The 21,849-nt window shown below is 43.1% G+C and overlaps 1 protein-coding gene across 6 annotated transcripts in view; it reads right to left on the minus strand.

Moving 5' to 3' along the window:
• Positions 1–21,849, minus strand: part of fbrsl1 (fibrosin-like 1) — a 216,396-nt gene that overhangs the window by 171,416 nt on the left and 23,131 nt on the right. For all 6 annotated transcript variants that reach the window (XM_063017416.1, XM_063017418.1, XM_063017419.1 and 3 more), the window contains exon 3: positions 2,251–2,355. In XM_063017416.1, the coding sequence (XP_062873486.1) occupies positions 2,251–2,355 (105 nt within the window). The remainder of the gene's footprint in view (positions 1–2,250; positions 2,356–21,849) is intronic.

Raw genomic sequence — 21,849 nt, forward strand, 5'->3', positions numbered from 1 at the left:
TCTCACTCATCCTCTCTCTCTCCTTCAACCCTCGCTCTCTCTCTCTCATCCTCTCTCTCTCCTTCAACCCTCGCTCTCTCTCTCATCCTCTCTCGCTCTTCTTCAACCCTCGCTCTCTCTCTCACTAATCCTCTCTCTCTCCTTCAACCCTCGCTCTCTCATCCTCTCTCTCCTTCAACCCTCGCTCTCTCGCTCATCCTCTCTCTCTCGCTCTCTCCTTCAACCCTGGCTCTCTCGCTCACTCTCACATCCTCTCTCCCTCGCTCTCACATTCTCGATTTCTTGCTTTCTCACTCTCCTTCTCTCGCTTCTTCATTCTCTTACTCTTTCTCTTACTCTCTCTCTCTTTCATTCTCTAGCTCTTTCTCTTTCACTCCCTTCGCTCTCTCTCTCTCTCTCTCTCATTTTCGCATCCCTCACTCTGTTTCTCTCGCTCCCTCTCTCACTTGCTGTCACTTGCTCTCTCTCGCTTTCTCTCTTTCTCTTGCCTCCTCACTCTGCCACTCTCTTTCTCTCTCTCGCTCATTTTCGCATCCCTCGCTCTCTCTCTCGCGCTCTCTCCTGCCTTTTTCTCGCTCGTGTTGTCGCTTTTCACTGTCAAAACTGTCAGGCTTTTATCGGCTCCCATCCACCCCCCACATCCTCCATCCTCCATCTCTCTCTCTCTCACACTCTCTCTCTTTCTCTTGCACTCTCTCTCTCACCCTCTCTCTCTCGTCGGATTGATTTTTCTATACTCAGGAATAAAAACATTTTCTTTTTCTCGGATCAGGCAGAGAAGCGAGCGGATGATAAAAGCTCACGTTGCTCTCGTCTCCTAATTTCCGTCGGCGTTTAATCTCTTCATTAAGAGCTTTTTCTCCCCTGGTTCGGAGCGAGAGGCGCGCCCCTCCTCTGACGGCGGCGGCGGCGGCGGGTGTTTTTTTTTGGCTGCGCCGCTCCGCCTGAGCGAATCCGCCGGCGTTTGACAGGCATTAGTTAGGGAAGCAGATTCAGAATTCATTTAAAACGAGCCGCGCGGGAATTAGACATAAATTCTCATTACTCCGCCGTATCTCGTTATTATTTCACCCCCCCCCCCATCCGCCCCCGTTCCTTCCCCCCGATCGCATCTAATATCCATCACACACACACACACACACACACACACACTCACACACACACACTCACACACACACACACACACACACACACACACACACACACACACACACACACACACACGGCTCTAGATTGATAGATGCACTTTAACGATCCCGGAGGGGAAATTATCCATTACTTATTCATTATGGATGAGCGATGCTCCTGCGCTCCGACTACATGATCGTTCTCTCATCCTGACGCACAAAGACTAGAGTTTGACCTTCAATTAATGTTCCGTAAAGGGACGTCCGCTTAGACGCGCACGTTTCCTAAAATCGTTAGCGAAACCTCGACGGTTCTGAGCTCCGTTCTTGGTGCGATTCCGTTTTTTCTCAGCACCGAAGGAAACGAATCGAACCCGACGTGGATGCTCGTTTTTATTTTCTTCATTTTGCATGACGTGTTTCCACTCCACTAGGGGGCACTAGAGCGCAGCCTCGCGACCTGTTACACCTCAAAACGAAGCTGTCTCGGATCCTGATCTTACAACCTTGAAGAGATAAAGTATTTGCACCCCGTACCTTCATGTTAGCGCCCCCTATGTTCCTTAATTGCCGTAAGAACCTGGGCGTGTTTATAAAGCAGTTGTAGCCTAGGGGTGAAGATACTGGAATAATAATCAAAAGGTCGCTGGTTCAAGCCACCAATGCCAGATTGTCAATGTTGGGCCCTTGAGTAAGGCCCTTAACCCTCAATTGCCCAAAATACACTGCCAAGGTACTGAAGTCGCTTTGGATAAAGGCGTCCGCTAAATGCTGAACATGTAAATGTAAATGTTCTGTATTGCACCGCCTACATGGCTGATCGTTCGTCACCCCCGCGTTCACACCGGAAGCATCATCGTCGCCGGTGGGCGTTTGGTTGCCGTGGCGATGCGGCTGTACTTTACTGGCTCGTATCTACAGAGCGTCTAGAACGTCGTGACGGCGAGTTTCTCTTCATCTCTAGTAGGAACGATTTTTGTCGCGTGTGTCAAATCAGGCTACACGTAATTCATCCCTAATTTGCCCCTCGCTGCGTTTATCGGACCACAAGGGGGCGGTAACTGTCGCCTCGGGGGCTCTTGGACCCCCAGGCAGTGAACACCAGGTACTTTATTTATCTCACCTCACTCAGGCGATCCTTGGAGCCGCTCCGGTTTGCCAGGGAGTCCGTGTCGGGAACTTTGGGTTCCGTCACCGTCCGGACGTTCTGACTGAGGATCCGTTTAAACTGAAACGATAAACACACACACACACACACACACACACACACAGAGTAAGTAACAGGTCTAGCATGAAACACGAAGTGTGTGTGTGTGCGTGCTAGTGTGTGTGTGCGTGCGAGTGTGTGTGCGTGCGTGCGAGTGTGTGTGAGTGTGTGTGTGTGTGTGGGTTCGGGTCTCTGGATCTCTCCTCTAATTAAAACAGATCACTGTTACAATTAACCTTTCTGCAAAATATCAATTACAGCCGCGAGCTTACACACACACACACACACACACACACACACACACACTCTCACACACACACACACACACACACACACACACACACACTAGTCTGTTCCGTTCAGGTCAGCACCGGACACAACATCACTGAGCAGTCGGCTAATGCGTTAACGAATTACAGCTGTGTACGAGGAGGGTATATTCTCCTGACACGCCCTCCCTCTGACACGCCCCTCTCTGACACGCCCCTCTCTGACACGCCCTCCCTCTGACACGCCCCTCTCTGACACGCCCGCGCTCCACCAACCCCTTCTTATCCCCCCGTACTTCGATGGATCGGTGCGTGAGGTCGATCTTGCGCACAGAGAGTCACACGCTGATCTCCACCTTCCTCCACTCGGGCTTCTAACCAGGGTCCTTACACAGCCCCGAAGACCCCGCCCACTTTTTAGTCCCGTCTTTTCCCACACAGCAGACTAGTGGAGGATTTTGATGCTCGCTAGGGGGCGCCCAGCCGACCGGTAGCACTGCTGAGATTCGAACTCAGAGAGCTACCTCTATCGGTCAGCTGGTGTTGCTTCCTGGCATCATGCGACGTCAGGTCTGGTTAGGATCCTCAAACCGCTGCTACCGGTGATGTGGGCGACGCCCGGGGGCACAAACACCCCCCTGATGTGGTGCTACATGGTGCTGAGCTAGAAATGCCTCACCTCTATTAACCCAGAGAGAGAGAGACGGTCTCCAGAGTCCAGACGACCCGCGGGCTAAATGGATTCATCTGTACCTGTATACCTGCTGGGGGGGCAGCAGGGGGCAAAAAATCTCCCCGTTTGAAACAGGGTTCCTGTGGTATCTGGTACCAGGACGTTACCAGCAGCTCCATGTTCCTGTGGTTCATCCCCTCCACTCCACCTCCTTCTGTTGAGGATGCATGGGGACTCTGACCTGGCTCGGCCCTCCTCGGACCGCTGTGGGTGGGGACTGGCTACACCCACCTGTGACGATCTGGTCCTGATCAAAGTCCCTCAGGTCTTTATTCTGATCAGATCTGCTGTGGGAACTACAAGGAACCCCCATCAGATACACATCCAATAGATCCCTCACCCTCACACACACCATCAGATCAACATCTAATAGATCCCTCACCCTCACACACACCATCAGATCAACATCTAATAGATCCCTCACCCTCACACACACCATCAGATCAACATCTAATAGATCCCTCACCCTCACACACACCATCAGATCCACATCTAATAGATCCCTCACCCTCACACACACCATCAGATCCACATCTAATAGATCCCTCACCCTCATGTCCTAATGTTGCTGGACTAACAGCTCCCTCTAGTGGAGGAACTTTTACCTGCTGATCCAGTAAATAAGTGAATAAACAAATAAATAAGCCGTTCCCCGACGGGGGGCCCTGCCTGAAAAATAACCTCCATGTTGCTGCTCTCTACTAACGCTGAAAGTACAAGGGTGTTTTGCTAATGCTAATGAATGCTAATAAAGCAAATTCAAACCCTAGCTAATATTAATTCCTTTAGTCCACACACACACACACACACACACACACACTCCCTTTGATCCCTGTCTCCTCTATTAGCGTGGAAGGCAGAAACATGTTTTGCAAATTGCCGCGAATGCTAATGAAGCACATTTCACTACGGCGTCGTGCTCAGCTAGCGCTCTTCATTTGCAAGGCAAAGCTGGAGTTTTAAAACCTCTGTGGCCTGAAGCGGCTCCGTCTGCTCCCAAAATAAACAAAATCTGCACCGCCACCGTCACCGCCGCGCTCCTCATACAGCAGCGAGACGCTCAGATAAATTAAATTATCACCATTATTATTCTCCTCCAGGACTCACCGCCGCCGCCACCGCCGCTAACCCTCCTGTAGCTCAGCTAATCGCCTAGCATCGCCTCAGGCGGCGACTTTCTAAATCTTACATCAAAACTGTTTGTCGTGTTTGTTCACTTTGTTCAGGACGAGTTACGCTGAGCAACAGTCACACAGACGAGCTTCTAACACAGAGAGTGTCGTGATTAACATTAAAATAATAAATAATAATAATAATGATAAATATAATATATATATATATATATATATACATATATATATATATATATATATATATATATATAAAACAGTAATTACAATAAAAATAATAATAAATATAATAATAATAATGTTAATAATAATAAATATAAATTATAAGTCTAAATATAGTAATAACAACAATAATAATACATTTAATAATAGCAAGAATAATATAATACTACTAATAATAATAAATATTATAATAGCAATAATATTAATGGTAAAAATAATAATAATATTAGTAATAATTATTGTAATTACTTATTAATAATTGATTGTTTATAATTAAATATTAATTAATTTTCTACTAATAATAACGCTAACAATAATAACAAAAGTAGTAATACTAATATATTAAAAAATATAACAAAAACAATAAATAAACAAATAAACAAATAAAATAATAATAATAATAGACGTAATAGTAACTATAATAATAATAATAAATACAATAATAATTTTGTAAATAATTAAAAATAATAATAATAGTAATACATTTAATAATAGTAACAAATATAATAATAAATAATAATAATAAATAAAATAATAATAATAGTAATAAATGACAATAATAAATAAAATAATAATAATAATAATAGTAATAATAATAATAATAATAGTAATAATAATAACAGTAATAATAATAATAATAATAATAATAGTAATAAATATCAATAATAAATAAAATAATAATAATAATAATAATGGTCAAAATAATAAATATAATAATAATAATAATAGTAATAATAAAATAAATATAATAATAATAATTATATTCAGTCATAAATGTAAGTCGCTGTAGATAAAACTGTCGGCTAAATGCAGCAGATGTAAATCTATCACGCAGCTTGGACTAACACCCCCCCCCCCCCCCCCCCCCCAAACTTCTTTAGATGCTCCACCTGTGTAGATGCCCGGCCGGCTGATAGCACCGTATATCGTGGATTGTTTGAGTTGATTATTTTTCCACACCATGGTTAAGTGTTTTCTGAGTGGGGGGGGGAGTGCTTGCGTGGGGGGGGTCACACTGATGAGCTGAATTAGCTTCATTATTAATTAGCAGAAACGTTTGGCTCGTTATCGCTCGGTATTTTTGAGGGTGACATTCACACTCTTAATTCACATGTAGAGCAGGATCACGTTCTTACCCCCACCCCCCCCACTACTGCCCCTCCCCGCTACAGCCCCGCCCGCTTCAGCGGCACCGCTCTCACCTTCATTACACCAAATTAAATTCTATTAAAATTTCATTAAAGTCTTTCTCGGTGGCGGAGATTCACTTCTCTACGTCTTCATTCTGTAGATCAAAGTGGATTTACCACCCAACAACCCCCCCACAGTCACCCCCCCCCCCAGCACGGACTTCTACTTATAGCATCGACTTTTAATTAAGACAAATTTAATCGTTTACAGTCACATGGCTCCCGGTTCCTCATCACCGGCTCTGATTAAGAGTTTCTGACTTCTCTGTGCCCGTATAAACAGGGTTGGTCTGAGTACAGAGCCGCGAGGAGGGACGTGGAACAGTGGTCTCGTGTCCAAGGGTTAAAAAAAACCCAGAACTGTTACCTGGATGTTGGATATTATTTAATATACAGTGTATCACAAAAGTGAGTACACCCCTCACATTTCTGCAGATATTTAAGTATATCTTTTCATGGGACAACACTGACAAAATGACACTTTGACACAATGAAAAGTAGTCTGTGTGCAGCTTATATAACAGTGTAAATTTATTCTTCCCTCAAAATAACTCAATATACAGCCATTAATGTCTAAACCACCGGCAACAAAAGTGAGTACACCCCTTAGTGAAAGTTCCTGAAGTGTCAATATTTTGTGTGGCCACCATTATTTCCCAGAACTGCCTTAACTCTCCTGGGCATGGAGTTTACCAGAGCTTCACAGGTTGCCACTGGAATGCTTTTCCACTCCTCCATGACGACATCACGGAGCTGGCGGATATTCGAGACTTTGCGCTCCTCCACCTTCCGCTTGAGGATGCCCCAAAGATGTTCTATTGGGTTTAGGTCTGGAGACATGCTTGGCCAGTCCATCACCTTTACCCTCAGCCTCTTCAATAAAGCAGTGGTCGTCTTAGAGGTGTGTTTGGGGTCATTATCATGCTGGAACACTGCCCTGCGACCCAGTTTCCGGAGGGAGGGGATCATGCTCTGCTTCAGTATTTCACAGTACATATCGGAGTTCATGTGTCCCTCAATGAAATGTAACTCCCCAACACCTGCTGCACTCATGCAGCCCCAGACCATGGCATTCCCACCACCATGCTTGACTGTAGGCATGACACACTTATCTTTGTACTCCTCACCTGATTGCCGCCACACATGCTTGAGACCATCTGAACCAAATAAATTAATCTTGGTCTCATCAGACCATAGGACATGGTTCCAGTAATCCATGTCCTTTGTTGACATGTCTTCAGCAAACTGTTTGCGGGCTTTTTTGTGTAGAGACTTCAGAAGAGGCTTCCTTCTGGGGTGATAGCCATGCAGACCAATTTGATGTAGTGTGCGGCGTATGGTCTGAGCACTGACAGGCTGACCCCCCACCTTTTCAATCTCTGCAGCAATGCTGACAGCACTCCTGCGCCTATCTTTCAAAGACAGCAGTTGGATGTGATGCTGAGCACGTGCACTCAGCTTCTTTGGACAACCAACGCGAGGTCTGTTTTGAGTGGACCCTGCTCTTTTAAAACGCTGGATGATCTTGGCCACTGTGCTGCAGCTCAGTTTCAGGGTGTTGGCAATCTTCTTGTAGCCTTGGCCATCTTCATGTAGCACAACAATTCGTCTTTTAAGATCCTCAGAGAGTTATTTGCCATGAGGTGCCATGTTGGAACTTTCAGTGACCAGTATGAGAGAGTTTGAGAGCTGTACTACTAAATTGAACACACCTGCACCCTATGCACACCTGAGACCTAGTAACACTAACAAATCACATGACATTTTGGAGGGAAAATGACAAGCAGTGCTCAATTTGGACATTTAGGGGTGTAGTCTCTTAGGGGTGTACTCACTTTTGTTGCCGGCTGTTTAGACATTAATGGCTGTATATTGAGTTATTTTGAGGGAAGAATAAATTTACACTGTTATATAAGCTGCACACAGACTACTTTTCATTGTGTCAAAGTGTCATTTTGTCAGTGTTGTCCCATGAAAAGATATACTTAAATATCTGCAGAAATGTGAGGGGTGTACTCACTTTTGTGATACACTGTATATATATACTGTATATATATATATATATATATATATAAAAAGAAAGTAATTAAATTATATAACAATAATAAGAATATCAATTATAAAATAATAATAATTACTACTAATAATAAAGTTAATTAAAATAGTATTACAACAATAACAATTTAATAAGAAAATAAATAATAATAATAATAATAGTAGGAATCATAAGATAAAATAATTAATATAATAATAATATGACAATAGAAGAAAAAAAAAAATATTAATAACAAAAATAATTATTATATTACTATATTATTAAGTCATAATAATAATATGATAATTAATAATAATAATAACAATAAATAATTAATAATAATATCAATAATATTTATTAATAATAATAATAATAATAAAATAATAATAATATAATTAAATAATAATAATAATAATAAAACAATATTAATATAATTACATAATAATAACAATAAAATAATAATAATAATATAATTACATAATAATAAGAATAATAATAATAAAACAATAATAATAATAAAAATAATAATAAAATAATAATAATAATATAATTACATAATAATAATAATAACAATAACAATAATAATAATAATAATAATAATAAATAATAATAATATAATTGTATAATAATAATAATAATAAAGATAATAATAAATAATAATAATAATAATATAATTGATGTTGTACTTCAGTGTAAATGTACATTTTACTCCGGTGTGTTTATAACAGAACAGTAAATTTTGCCTCGATACCCAAACAGACTGAAATAGATTCTCTACATGTTAAAGGTCGAGAGGTTTAAGAGCCGCAGGAAATTTAACATCCAAACCTCCCACACCTACAGTCAGCTCCACAACGTCTCCCTCCATCATCATCTCCCTCCATCACCTGCCTCCTCATCATCTCCCTCCACCATCATCTCCCTCCAACATCTCCCTCCAACGTCTCCCTCCAACACCTCCCTCCATCATCATCTCCCTCCATCACCTCCTTCATCTCCCTCCATCATCAACTCCCTCCATCACCTCCATCTCCCTCCTCATCATCTCCCTCCTCATCATCTCCCTCCACAACATCTCCCTCCATCACCTCCTTCATCTCCCTCCATCATCTCCCTCCATCATCTCCCTCCATCATCTCCTTCATCTCCCTCCATCATCTCCCTCCACAACATCTCCCTCCATCACCTCCTTCATCTCCCTCCATCATCTCCCTCCACAACATCTCCCTCCATCACCTCCTTCATCTCCCTCCATCATCTCCCTCCATCATCTCCTTCATCTCCCTCCATCATCTCCCTCCACCATCACCTCCCTCCATCACCTCCTTCATCTCCCTCCTCATCATCTCCCTCCACAACATCTCCCTCCACCATCATCTCCCTCCAACGTCTCCCTCCATCACCTCCTTCATCTCCCTCCTTCATCTCCCTCCAACATCTCCCTCCATCCTCTCCCTCCACCATCACCTCCCTCCATCACCTCCTTCATCTCCCTCCACAACATCTCCCTCCACCAACATCTCCCTCCATCACCTCCTTCATCTCCCTGCAACATCTCCCTCCACAACATCTCCCTCCAACACCTCCCTCCACCATCATCTCCCTCCATCACCTCCTTCATCTCCCTCCATCATCAACTCCCTCCATCACCTCCATCTCCCTCCTCATCATCTCCCTCCATCACCTCCTTCATCTCCCTCCATCATCTCCCTCCACCATCACCTCCCTCCATCATCATTTCCCTCCATCACCTCCCTCCACCATCATCTCCCTCCATCATCTCCCTCCATCACCTCCTTCATCTCCCTCCATCATCTGCCTCCACCATCATCTCCCTCCATCATCATTTCCATCCATCATCTCCCTCCATCATCTCCCTCCATCCGTACTTATCAACAAAACGACTCTTATTTTACTGTTATACAAGAGAGAAGAAACTGCAAATCACTTGTGGATGAGAAGGAGAAGTGAGATGCTTTGATCTCCAGCCTTTACACACACACACACACACACACCTCTTAAACAGCTTTTATATCCATGAACACACTCCTCTGTTAATTAAACTCAGCACAGTGTGTGAGTGTGTGTGAGTGTGTTAGAACAGTGTGTGTGTGTGTGTGTGCGTGCGTGCGTGCGTGCGTGTGTGTGTGTGATGTTCCTCTCGTCCTCGTGACAGAGCCTCGGTGCTCGTTAAACCTTTCCTTTATCTCTTAACAATCGCTCTAATTATGTTCATTGAAGGGGGCCAATTAGCGCTGCGTGCTCGGGGCCCGAGGCGCCGCCGCCGCCGCCGCTCACACAGGAACGTGCAATTAACACACTGGCCAATTTTTATTTAGAGACACTTCTCGCCTTCTGACTCCCTCCAATTATCGCTAATCAATGCCGCCAAGGGCCGCCGGGGTCGCCCTTATTCATCAGGAAACTCTCTCTCACACACACACACACACACACACACACACACACACACACACACACACACACACACACAGAGTAACACAGTAACACACACATACAGAATAACACACACACACACAGTAACACGCACACAGTATCACACACACACACACACAGTAACACAGTAACACACGCACACACACACAGAGTAACACACACACAGTATCACACACACACAGTAACACACGCACACACACACAGTAACACACACACAGTAACACAGTAACACACACAGTAACACACGCACACACACACACAGTAACACACACACACAGTAACACAGTAACACACACAGTAACACACGCACACACACACAGAGTAACACACACAGTATCACACACACACAGTAACACACACAGTAACACACACACACACACACAGTAACACACGCACACACACAGTAACACACACACAGTATCACACACACACACAGTAACACAGTAACACACACAGTAACACACGCACACACACACACACAGTAACACACACACAGTAACACACACACAGTAACACACACAGTAACACACACACAGTAACACACACACACAGTAACACAGTAACACACACAGTAACACACACAGTATCACACACACACAGTAACACACACAGTAACACACACACACACACAGTAACACAGTAACACACACAGTATCACACACACACACACACAGTAACACAGTAACACACACAGTAACACACACACAGTATCACACACACACACACAGTAACACAGTAACACACACAGTAACACACGCACACACGCACACACACACAGTAACACACACACAGTATCACACACACACAGTAACACAGTAACACACACAGTAACACACACACACAGAATAACACACACACACACACAGTAACACACACAGTATCTCACACACACACAGTAACACAGTAACACACACACAGTAACACACACACACACACAACACACACAGTATCTCACACACACACACAGTAACACACAAAGAGTAACACACACACACACAGTAACCCAGTAACACACAGAGAGTAACACACACACAGTAACACACACACAGTAACCCAGTAACACACACACAGTAACACACACACAGAGTAACACACACAGTAACACACACACACACAGAAACACAGTAACGCAGAGTAACCCACACACAGTAACCCAGTAACCCACACACAGTAACACACACACACAGTAACCCAGTAACACAAACACAGTAACACACACACAGTAACCCAGTAAGACACACAGTAACACACACACACAGAGTAACACACACACAGTAACACACACAGTAACCCAGTAACACACACACAGTAACACACACACACAGAGTAACACACACAGAGCAACACACACACACACACTAACACACACTAACACACACACACACACAGAAACACAGTAACGCACAGAGTAACACACACACAGAGTAACACACGCACAGTAACACACACAGTAACACACACAGAAACACACACAGAAACACAGTAACGCACAGAGTGTATATCAGTGTGTGTGCATCAGTGTGTAATGTGTATCAGTTTGTGTATTAGTGTGTGTAAGTATGCTGCTGTGTGTACCAGTGTGTGTGTGTGTATATCAGTGTGTGTGCATCAGTGTGTAATGTGTATCAGTTTGTGTATTAGTGTGTGTAAGTATGCTGCTGTGTGTACCAGTGTGTGTGTGTATATATCAGTGTGTGTGCATCAGTGTGTAATGTGTATCAGTTTGTGTATTAGTGTGTGTGAGAGTATGCTGCTGTGTGTACCAGTGTGTGTATATCAGTGTGTGTGCATCAGTGTGTGTGTACCAGTGTGTGTGTGTGTATATCAGTGTGTGTGCATCAGTGTGTAATGTGTATCAGTTTGTGTATTAGTGTGTGTAAGTATGCTGCTGTGTGTACCAGTGTGTGTATATCAGTGTGTGTGCATCAGTGTGTGTGTACCAGTGTGTGTGTGTATATATCAGTGTGTGTGCATCAGTGTGTAATGTGTATCAGTTTGTGTATTAGTGTGTGTGAGAGTATGCTGCTGTGTGTACCAGTGTGTGTATATCAGTGTGTGTGCATCAGTGTGTGTGTACCAGTGTGTGTGTGTGTATATCAGTGTGTGTGCATCAGTGTGTAATGTGTATCAGTTTGTGTATTAGTGTGTGTAAGTATGCTGCTGTGTGTACCAGTGTGTGTGTGTGTGTATATCAGTGTGTGTGCATCAGTGTGTGTGTACCAGTGTGTGTGTGTGTGTATCAGTGTGTGTGCATCAGTGTGTGTGTGTGTGTGTGTGTGTAATGTTGTCTCCACTATTAATTTGTGTTTAACACCCGACGATCAGCCTCTCAACACCACATCTGTTTGTTTGAGTTCCACTTCAGTAATTAGCTAATTAGCTGCTAAATTAGGAGTCATGATGAAAGCGTTCACTTCTCCTGATCAAACACAACACAGCCGAGGAGACGCTGCAGAGAACACACACACACAAACACACACACACACACAAACACACACACAAACACAAACTCACACACTCACTCACACACACACACACACACACACACCTGCAGCAGCGCCTCGATTCCACACCTCACATTCAAACCAACACAATGTTTCAACAAACACACACACACACAAAACACACACTGACGAGCCAAAACAATAGGACCACCCCCAATGGGGGGCATGTGAGGGTGGGGGGTCTATTAGATGTGGATCTGATGGTGCGTGTGAGAGTGAGGGATCTATTAGATGTGGATCTGATGGTGCATGTGAGGGTGAGGGATCTATTAGATGCGGATCTGATGGTGCATGTGAGGGTGAGGGATCTATTAGATGTGGATCTGATGGTGTGTGTGAGGGTGAGGGATCTATTAGATGTGGATCTGATGGTGTGTGTGTGAGTGAGGGATCTATTAGATGTGAATCTGATGGTGCGTGTGAGAGTGAGGGATCTATTAGATGTGGATCTGATGGTGTGTGTGAGGGATCTATTAGATGTGGATCTGATGGTGTGTGTGGGGGTCAGGGATCTATTAGATGTGGATCTGATGGTGTGTGTGGGGGTCAGGGATCTATTAGATGTGGATCTGATGGTGCGTGTGAGGTTGAGGGATCTATTAGATGTGGATATTATGGTACATGTGAGGGTGAGGGATCTATTAGATGTGGATCTGATGGTGTGTGTGGGGGTGAGGGATCTATTAGATGTGGATCTGATGGTGCGTGTGAGGGATGTATTAGATGTGGATCTGATGGTGTGTGAGGGTGTGTGTGAGGGATCTATTAGATGTGGATCGGATGGTGTGTGTGGGTGTGTGTGAGGGATCTATTAGATGTGTGTGTGAAACACAGTGGGACCCGTTTTCTACCAACTAGAAACAGAGCCTAAAGCAAAATCTCTTCCAAAAGATCAACAAAGATCTCTGAAGAACATCAACAGAACCTAAGACGTCTTCAGCCTCAGCAGAGGTCGGCACTAACGACATTCAGCATTCACCTAGGTACTAAACTAGAGATCAGAAGGGTTCTGGTTCAAGCCTCAACGCTGCCAAGTTGCCTTGAATCTGCTAAACGTTCTGAATGTAAATAAAAGGTAAACAGACGGTTCGGTTTGAAATGGTTGAACCTTTTTATGGTTCTGTAAGTTTTGTGTCCTCGCTCACGTTTTTCCTCTCATTTAGAAGACGTACGACTACGGGGTGACACTAAACGAGGACAAGGTTTACTGTACCTCTGTGTTTATGTGTTCATTATTAATTATTAACAATTTCGTCTTTGTTTGATCATTTCTCTAATATAAACGACGTTGATCGTCACTGATCCTAGAACATTAAAACCACGAGATCTTGTTATGTGCCTCGAAACCTCGGCGGTCAGTTCGGTGTCGGGGTTCTTAACCGGGGTTCCATGAAAAGTTCAGTAGGTGCTTAAAGGCCACATAAAAATGTTCATTAAAATGATTGTATTTAAGATTAATGTGCTGGATTTGCATCCCGTTGGCAGGTGAGTTTTATTATTCTCATCAAAAATCGGAGCTTCGCCTGATGAACCTTTTATCACCTCACAGAGAGGAAACGTTCCAGTGAGCTGAACCTCGACTCGAGATGGAGAATCACGGCGTTCGTTGATACGAGCCAATACAAGAGTTCATTCTGTTTTCCTCTACGAACCTCAGTGCATGATTTTCCACACTCGTTATTATATTATTATTATTTATTTATTTATTTATTAGGATTTTAACGTCGTGTTTCACACTTTGGTTCCATTCATGACAGGACAGGTAACTACTGCTTACACAAGATTCATCAGTTCAGATTTCATATCAAACACAGTCTTGTTCACCTCACACGTCTTTGGACACAGACAAGGGGAGAACATGCAAACTCCACACAGAAAGGATCCAGACTGCTCCAACTGGGAATCGAACCCTGGACCTTCTTGCTGTGAGGCGACAGTGCTACCCACCGAGCCACTGTGCCAGCCAATTACATTTTATCCAAAGCGACTTACAGTACTCTGACAGTATACAGTCTAAGCAATTAAGGATTAAGGGCCTCGCTCAAGGGCCCAACAGCAGCAACCTGGCAGTGGTGGGGCTTAAACCAGCGACCTTCTGATTACTAGTCCAGTGCCTTAACCGCTAGGCTACACGTCCCTTGCTACTGTAAAAATGGAAAATGGAAATCGGTTGGATGTCTGTGTTGCCTCATCAACGATTAATCCCCACTTTCATCTCCTTATTCAGGACGAGCAACAGCGACCTTCACGATGAAGTGAAACTTTGGGAGCAGTTGCAGGTTCCTTTTATTTTATTTAATTTACTAAAATAAATTACAGTTTCATTTATTCACGGCGAATCTGTTTGTTTTTGCAGGCCACCCGAGCAGGATTCAGGTCCCTGTGAGTCTGGTTGCTCTAAAAGTTTCTTCCCTGTAATATTTGGGGTATTTTTATTGCCACTGTCGCCCTCGGCTGCTCAGTAGGCTTTTTTTGGTCCTGGAATGTGCGGAGCTGCTTTGAGACGATGCCTATTGTACCAAACGCTGTCCAGATAAATCATTTGAATACTTTGTGTATAAGGGACTGGATATTCAAATTTAGGGAAAGTGATGCTCGTTAAATGCAAAATGGTCTGTTGACGTCAAGGCCGCAGCCATGAATTGAACATTTGTGGGGGGAGGGGGTGTATGGGTTCCTGCCATTCTAAAATACTCCTTTCTGGGGTGTGATGTTCCTCCTTTTTGGCGTCTGATGTCGTTCTTTTTGAGGTCTAATGTTCTCCTTTTTGGGGTCTGATCTCCTCCTCTTTGGGGTCTGATCTCCTCCTCTTTGGGATCTGATGTTCTCCTTTTTGGGGTCTGATGTTCTTCTTTTCGGGGTCTGATGTTCTCCTTTTTTTGGTCTAATGTCCTTCATTTTTGGGATCTGATCTCCTTTTTGGCATCTGATGTTCTTTTTGGGGAATGATGTTCTTCCTTTTTGGGGTTTGATGTTCTCTATTTTGGAGTCTGATGTCGTACATTTTGGGGTCTGATGTTCCTCCTTTTTGGGATCTGATGCCCTCCGTTTTTTAATCGATGTTCTCCTTTTTTTTGGTCTAATGTCTTTCATTTTTGGGGTCTGATGTTGACCTTTCTGGGGTCTGAGGCCCTTCTTTCTGGGGGTCTGATGTTCTTCTTATTGGGGTCTGATGTCCTCCTTTTTGGGCTCTGATGTCCTTTTTGAAGTCTGATCTCCTCCTTTGTAGGGCGTGATGTCTTCCTTTTTAGAGTCTGATGTTCTCCATTTTGGGGTCTGATGTTCTTCTTTCTGGAATCTAATGTCCTCTTTTTTGGGCTCTGATGTCCTCCTTCTTGGAGTCTGATCTCCTCCTTTTTAGGGCCTGATGTCCTCCTTTTTTAGTCTGATCTCCTTCTCTTTGGGGTCTGATGTCCTCCTTTTGGGGTCTAATGTCTTTTTTTGTCAACAGATGTTCCTCCTTTTTAGGGTCTGATGTCCTCCTTTTTTAGTCTGATCTCCTTCTCTTTGGGGTCTGATGTCCTCCTTTTGGGGTCTAATGTCTTTTTTTGTCAACAGATGTTCCTCCTTTTTAGGGTCTGATCTCCTTTTTAGGGCCTGATGTCCTCCTTTTTTAGTCTGATCTCCTTCTCTTAGGGGGCTGATGTCCTCCTTTTGGGGTCTAATGTTGTATTTTTTTGTCAACAGATGTTCCTCCTTTTTAGGGTCTGATCTCCTTTTGGGGGTCTGATGCCCTTCTTTTTGGGGTTATGGAAGTTGCCACCCTAATCCTACTATTTTTAAATATTCCTGCCATAACAACACCTGATAGATCCTGATATTACAAAGCTGAGTTACATATGTTCATTTATACATTTTAAATTCATACATGGGGGCATTTTAAGCAGACCTATTGTGGAGGGGCGGTTTATGCGATTATAACCATTCTTCTAGAGAGGGGTTCATAGCTTTTACCAGATACAATAATATAAAATTTTAAGAACCGTTGGTTTAGTGTGTGTGTGTTAGGAACCGGTGCTCTACAGATCCCCCCTCCACCCCAAAACCCCTCTCAGAAGAGAAATCTGAGGAACAAAATGGTGCACGAGGAGCTAAACGCCGGAGCTCCTCTCCTGTCGTTAAACAGGACGGGTAATAAAAAGCGATTTTCGGCCTGCTCTCCCCGACAGAACGATTTGACCTTGAGTCCGTGAATAATTTTAAATAAAGCGGCAGGACATGAACACACTTCAGCCTGATTCAATCACCGAGAAATATCATCCATCATGGAACACACACACACACACAGTGGAAATATGCAGTGATTATGAGGAAACACGAGCAGCATCCATTACTGCAACACGTTACACACTCCTCAGCTCATACACACACCCACAGCGCCCCCTGCTGGAACTGCACACACACACACACACACCGACTCCCTCACAACACAACACTCCCATCTCTTCTACAGGGGGTTTCGAACATAAATCCGACTGGTTCAGACTTTAAAATCACAAAAAACCTTTAAAACTATCAAATCTCACATACAACAGGGGTTCCTAAAAATACCTTTCACCCCACACCCCACAGCCCCTCTCCCTCTCCCACCCGTGGCACTTCTGTTTCCTTCTAGTGCATCGGTACAGAAGTGCGGATTTTATTAATAATACAGTTCCAGAGAGGCTTGTGCACAACAAAACCATTCACTGAGATAAAATCCAAGTACAAAAGCAGCCGAAATAAATAAAAATAATAAGAATAAATAAATACAATAAAATGCACGTAGATTCAATTAGAGTGTAACTGGAGCTCTACATAAACAAACAGCCCAGGCTAAAGCCCAGACATTATCAAAATGTTTAATTTAAGCTGTTTAACATATATTATTTTCATTCTTTAATGATAAATCAGAACCATATTTTAGGTTAAACAACATGCATAAACATCATGTAACATTTTTTCTCAATAGTGAAAACAACATTTTTACATAATCCATCTTAACACCGACATGCAGCCCGGTTCTGGACTGCGTTGCTTAGGGGGTCAGTAAGAAAATTGGGGGAGGGTTGGGGCAATGCCCACCCCAGCGCCCCTCATAGCGCCGGCCCTGCTTGTGTTACTTTAGTTTCGCCCTAAGCCGGATTCGAACCTAGGGCAGAAGAACGTGCACGATGCGCGCTGCCCACTGCGCTACTCAAACAGTGAAGTATTTATAGTGGTGGTAAATTCTTAACTATTAAATATTTAACTTATTACTTAGATTCATACACTGGAGTGAAGCCGGTTCAGCCAAATCATCTGAGTCAGAGGTGTTTCCAGTGAGTCGGCTCACTCGCCTCGTGTACTTAGCAGCAGCCAGTCAGAGGACTCGTAGGATCCGGGTTAATTAAGATTTCAGACTCGTGATTCCTGATTCAGTACAAAGATTGGAATCATTAACCCGGGTGATTCAGGAACCGCCCAGCTCTAGTATTGAACAGTCTAATCTGCAGCATTTCTCTCCCATTGATAAAAATACGGAACAAAGCGCGTCCAGTATCAGTTCAATACAGAACACCACATTTAGTTTCCAAATACGGAACGATTCCTTATTTTACGGGACGGTTGGCAACCCTAAACCCAACCAACGTCAAATCATTATTTAAAATTATTTATTTCTATAAATTCCACACCTTAAAATCCACATTAACAGCTTTGTAAAAACTCTATTGCGCCCCCATCTGCATCCTATGCATCAACAAGCAGGATGTTTTACGTTTTATTAAAAAATACTCTGTAGCTAGCTTGTTAGCATTGTGGCTAGTTTTATGTCCCGTTTATTGTGAATTAAACCTTGAAATGTGCTGCTTTATCTTTATTTCAGAGATAAAATGTTATACACAATGTACATTTGAACAATATCGCACAAAACCACATTTCAATAAGAAATGGGACACTATGTAAAATGCAATAGAAAGAATCTGTGATGTGTTAATTATCCTGAATCTTTTTTTAACCCATAAAAGTGCTGATCATCTTCACTGTATTTTTATCTCCAAAAAAGTCAGGACGGGGGTGTGTTCCACCCTGTGTTCCATCAGCTTTCCCATCCATGTGTGGGGAACTGAGGACACTAATGGTTGCACTAGGGTTGCCAACCGTCCCGTAAAATACGGAATCGTTCCTTATCTGGAAACTAAACGTCGCTTTTTGTATTGAACTGATACGGGACGCGCTTTGTTCTGTATTTTTATCAGTGGGAGAGAAATGCTGCAGATTAGACTGAGACAGGCCAATATGTATGAAATAGAAGGAAACTGCTGCTATGCTATGCTGCTGAATGGGAATCAGAAAGCGTTTGGTTATTATTTTAAGTAGTTTTCACTTTTAGTCTTGGTAACGCCATGTGTGCGCAGGCTTATCAGCATACCAACCTGTTCATTTACATTTTCTGCATTTAGCAGACGCTTTTATCCAAAGCGACTTACAGACAGTATACTGTCTGTTTGCACTATTAGAAAAAATGTTACATGATGTTCTTTATGTTGTTGTTTTGCCTAAAATTTGGTTCTGATTTATTATTATAAAGAATGAAAATAATAAATGTTAAACAGCCTAAATAAAACATTTTGATAATGTTCCTATGACGGTGTAAAACTCATTATATTTTTTATAGGTGCAACCCTAACCGCCTACACCCCCCCCCCCCCCCCCCCACTCCCACTCAGGTAAACAACCGCCATTCCACCCGCCACCCTATGCCCTCCGCCAGCCCAGGGTGTTCCTTATTTTCAGTTCTGAAAGTTGAAACCCTAGGTTGCAGGTTTGTGAGTGGAATCTTTCTCCGTCCTCGCTCAACAGTCATGCTCGCCGTTGTCTGATTTTCATCTTCATGATGCGCCAGACATTTTTAATAGGAGACACATCTGGACTGCAGGCAGGCCGGTCTAGCACATGAACTACCCCATTCAGATTAAAGCCTGGCATTGCCTTGCTGAAAGAAAAGACGTCACCATGATGGCAGCGCGTGTCTCTCTAGGATCCCAAAATAGCATTGCATCAATGGTACCCTCACAAATATGCAATTCACCCATGCCGTGGGCACTAATGCACCCCCACACCACGACATCTGTTGGCTTTTGCACCTTTCAATGATAACTGTCCAGGTGATCCTTTTCATGTGTGACATGGAGAACTTGCCAAAATGTGGACTTAGCTGAGCACAGCACTGATTTTTGGATAATCTAAGAAGAGCTTGGAACCAAAGCTGCATAGAATGTATGTATAACTATTTCTGTAATAGAGTTTCAGATTGTATTTCTCAGATTGTACAAAATCTTTTCTGGAAATGTGCTTTGTAGTGCATACATTAAACTCCATTTAGACGTTACACAATGTGGAACTCAACCACAACCACATCGCTTCTGTGATCTTCATTTCAGTTTCTCAAGAGAATGTGGATTGCAAGCCAGAACGCAGTGCTCAATTCCCACAGACACACTCCAAAACTCTATGGAAAGCCCTTCTAGAAGGGTGGAGAACGTAAGAGCCAAACTGATGGTTTTGGAAAGCAATGTCCAGCAAGCTATTCAGGTGTCCACATACTTTTGGTCATATGCAGTACTATAATGAGAGGAATCAGAACATTCTGTTCATATCTGTTCACACACACACACACACACACACACACACACACACACACACACACCACCAGCAGGTGGCAGCAGCACACCACACACACACACCGAGCCAACACAGTGACGTCATAGTTTCCAAAAATACTGGGTCAGGTCTGTAAGTGAAGAATCAGGGGCGATTCGTTTCAATTTCGGCTTAATAAATTCAATCAAGTGCAACAAAACAATAAAACTGAACTCAACAGGGTGTCCAAAAGCAGCCATGTGCAGAAGTTTACACCCCCCTGCTTAAATTCTAAATCAATTCCATGTTTTGCTGACGTGTTTCTAGGTGTAAGTTAATAGCGATTCTCTACAGAAGCAATTTCATGCACAATTACGGTTAATTTACTGCAGTAGTGCACATGATCGTTTATGTTTTTATTCTTTCAGCTGTGTGTCTATGTTAAATTCAGTAAATAAACAGTAACGCTTTGTTCAAATGTACAGATTTTTCTATCCTATACAAAATGTGTTACTTTTTCCACCCAGGTGAGATCCTGACACAAAGAATCTGATCCAGGGGTGTGTAAACTTTTGCATAATACTATATTACTAAAAGCTAAGAAGTGCATATAAGCAGCAAATCCAGCAGTTATTAGCAACATTAGCAGCTAGTCAGCACCATGTTGTTTAGGTTGGATCCACGTGTTTGGATTTCAATAATTCCTGCAAAATTTTACATATTGCAATTCTGCACCGCCCAAAGATTTTCTGGTGCAGGAGAACGTTTAGAAACGGTGTTAGCAAACCCAAATGTAATTGATATATTAGCGTGGACTCCGGAACGAAAGCCCTCGCAGCAGGGTGATGAGTGACGCCTCGACGTGGGGCTAAGCACTGAACTAAAACATACTGTCATGTTATGCTGACGAAGATTGGCGGTCAAATACAATCCAAAAAGCAACACAAAACAGCCCTGTCCACAATCAAGCGAGCTTTATATCATTTTAAGCAGAACTGTGATGGTGTTTAATCTCTCTAGGACCAGGAATGTCCATCCAGGACACTAACAAAGACTCAGAGCTCGACCTTAAGGGTTCATGGTCACAGAGATTAGTGGGGATCAGTGATGGTGAGTTGATGTCGTTCTGCCTCTCACGTACGATCACTCGAAGAGGTTTTCTCTTTTTTCTTCTTTTTTATTAATAATACATTTTAATTCTTACACATTTTATCTGCATCTATTGTTTTGTTTTATACCCAAAAGTGGTTCTGACGTGAACCTTTTTACCCACCCAGGGCTGAAGCCTGTTGGTTCAAGCTGCCACGCCAACAATGCCGTTCCTGCTGACTGCTGGATATGATGGAATCTGCAGTGACTCCACTCACAACGTTCAG

Source organism: Trichomycterus rosablanca, chromosome 21 (genome assembly GCF_030014385.1).
Source record: "Trichomycterus rosablanca isolate fTriRos1 chromosome 21, fTriRos1.hap1, whole genome shotgun sequence".
Lineage (NCBI taxonomy): Eukaryota > Metazoa > Chordata > Actinopteri > Siluriformes > Trichomycteridae > Trichomycterus > Trichomycterus rosablanca.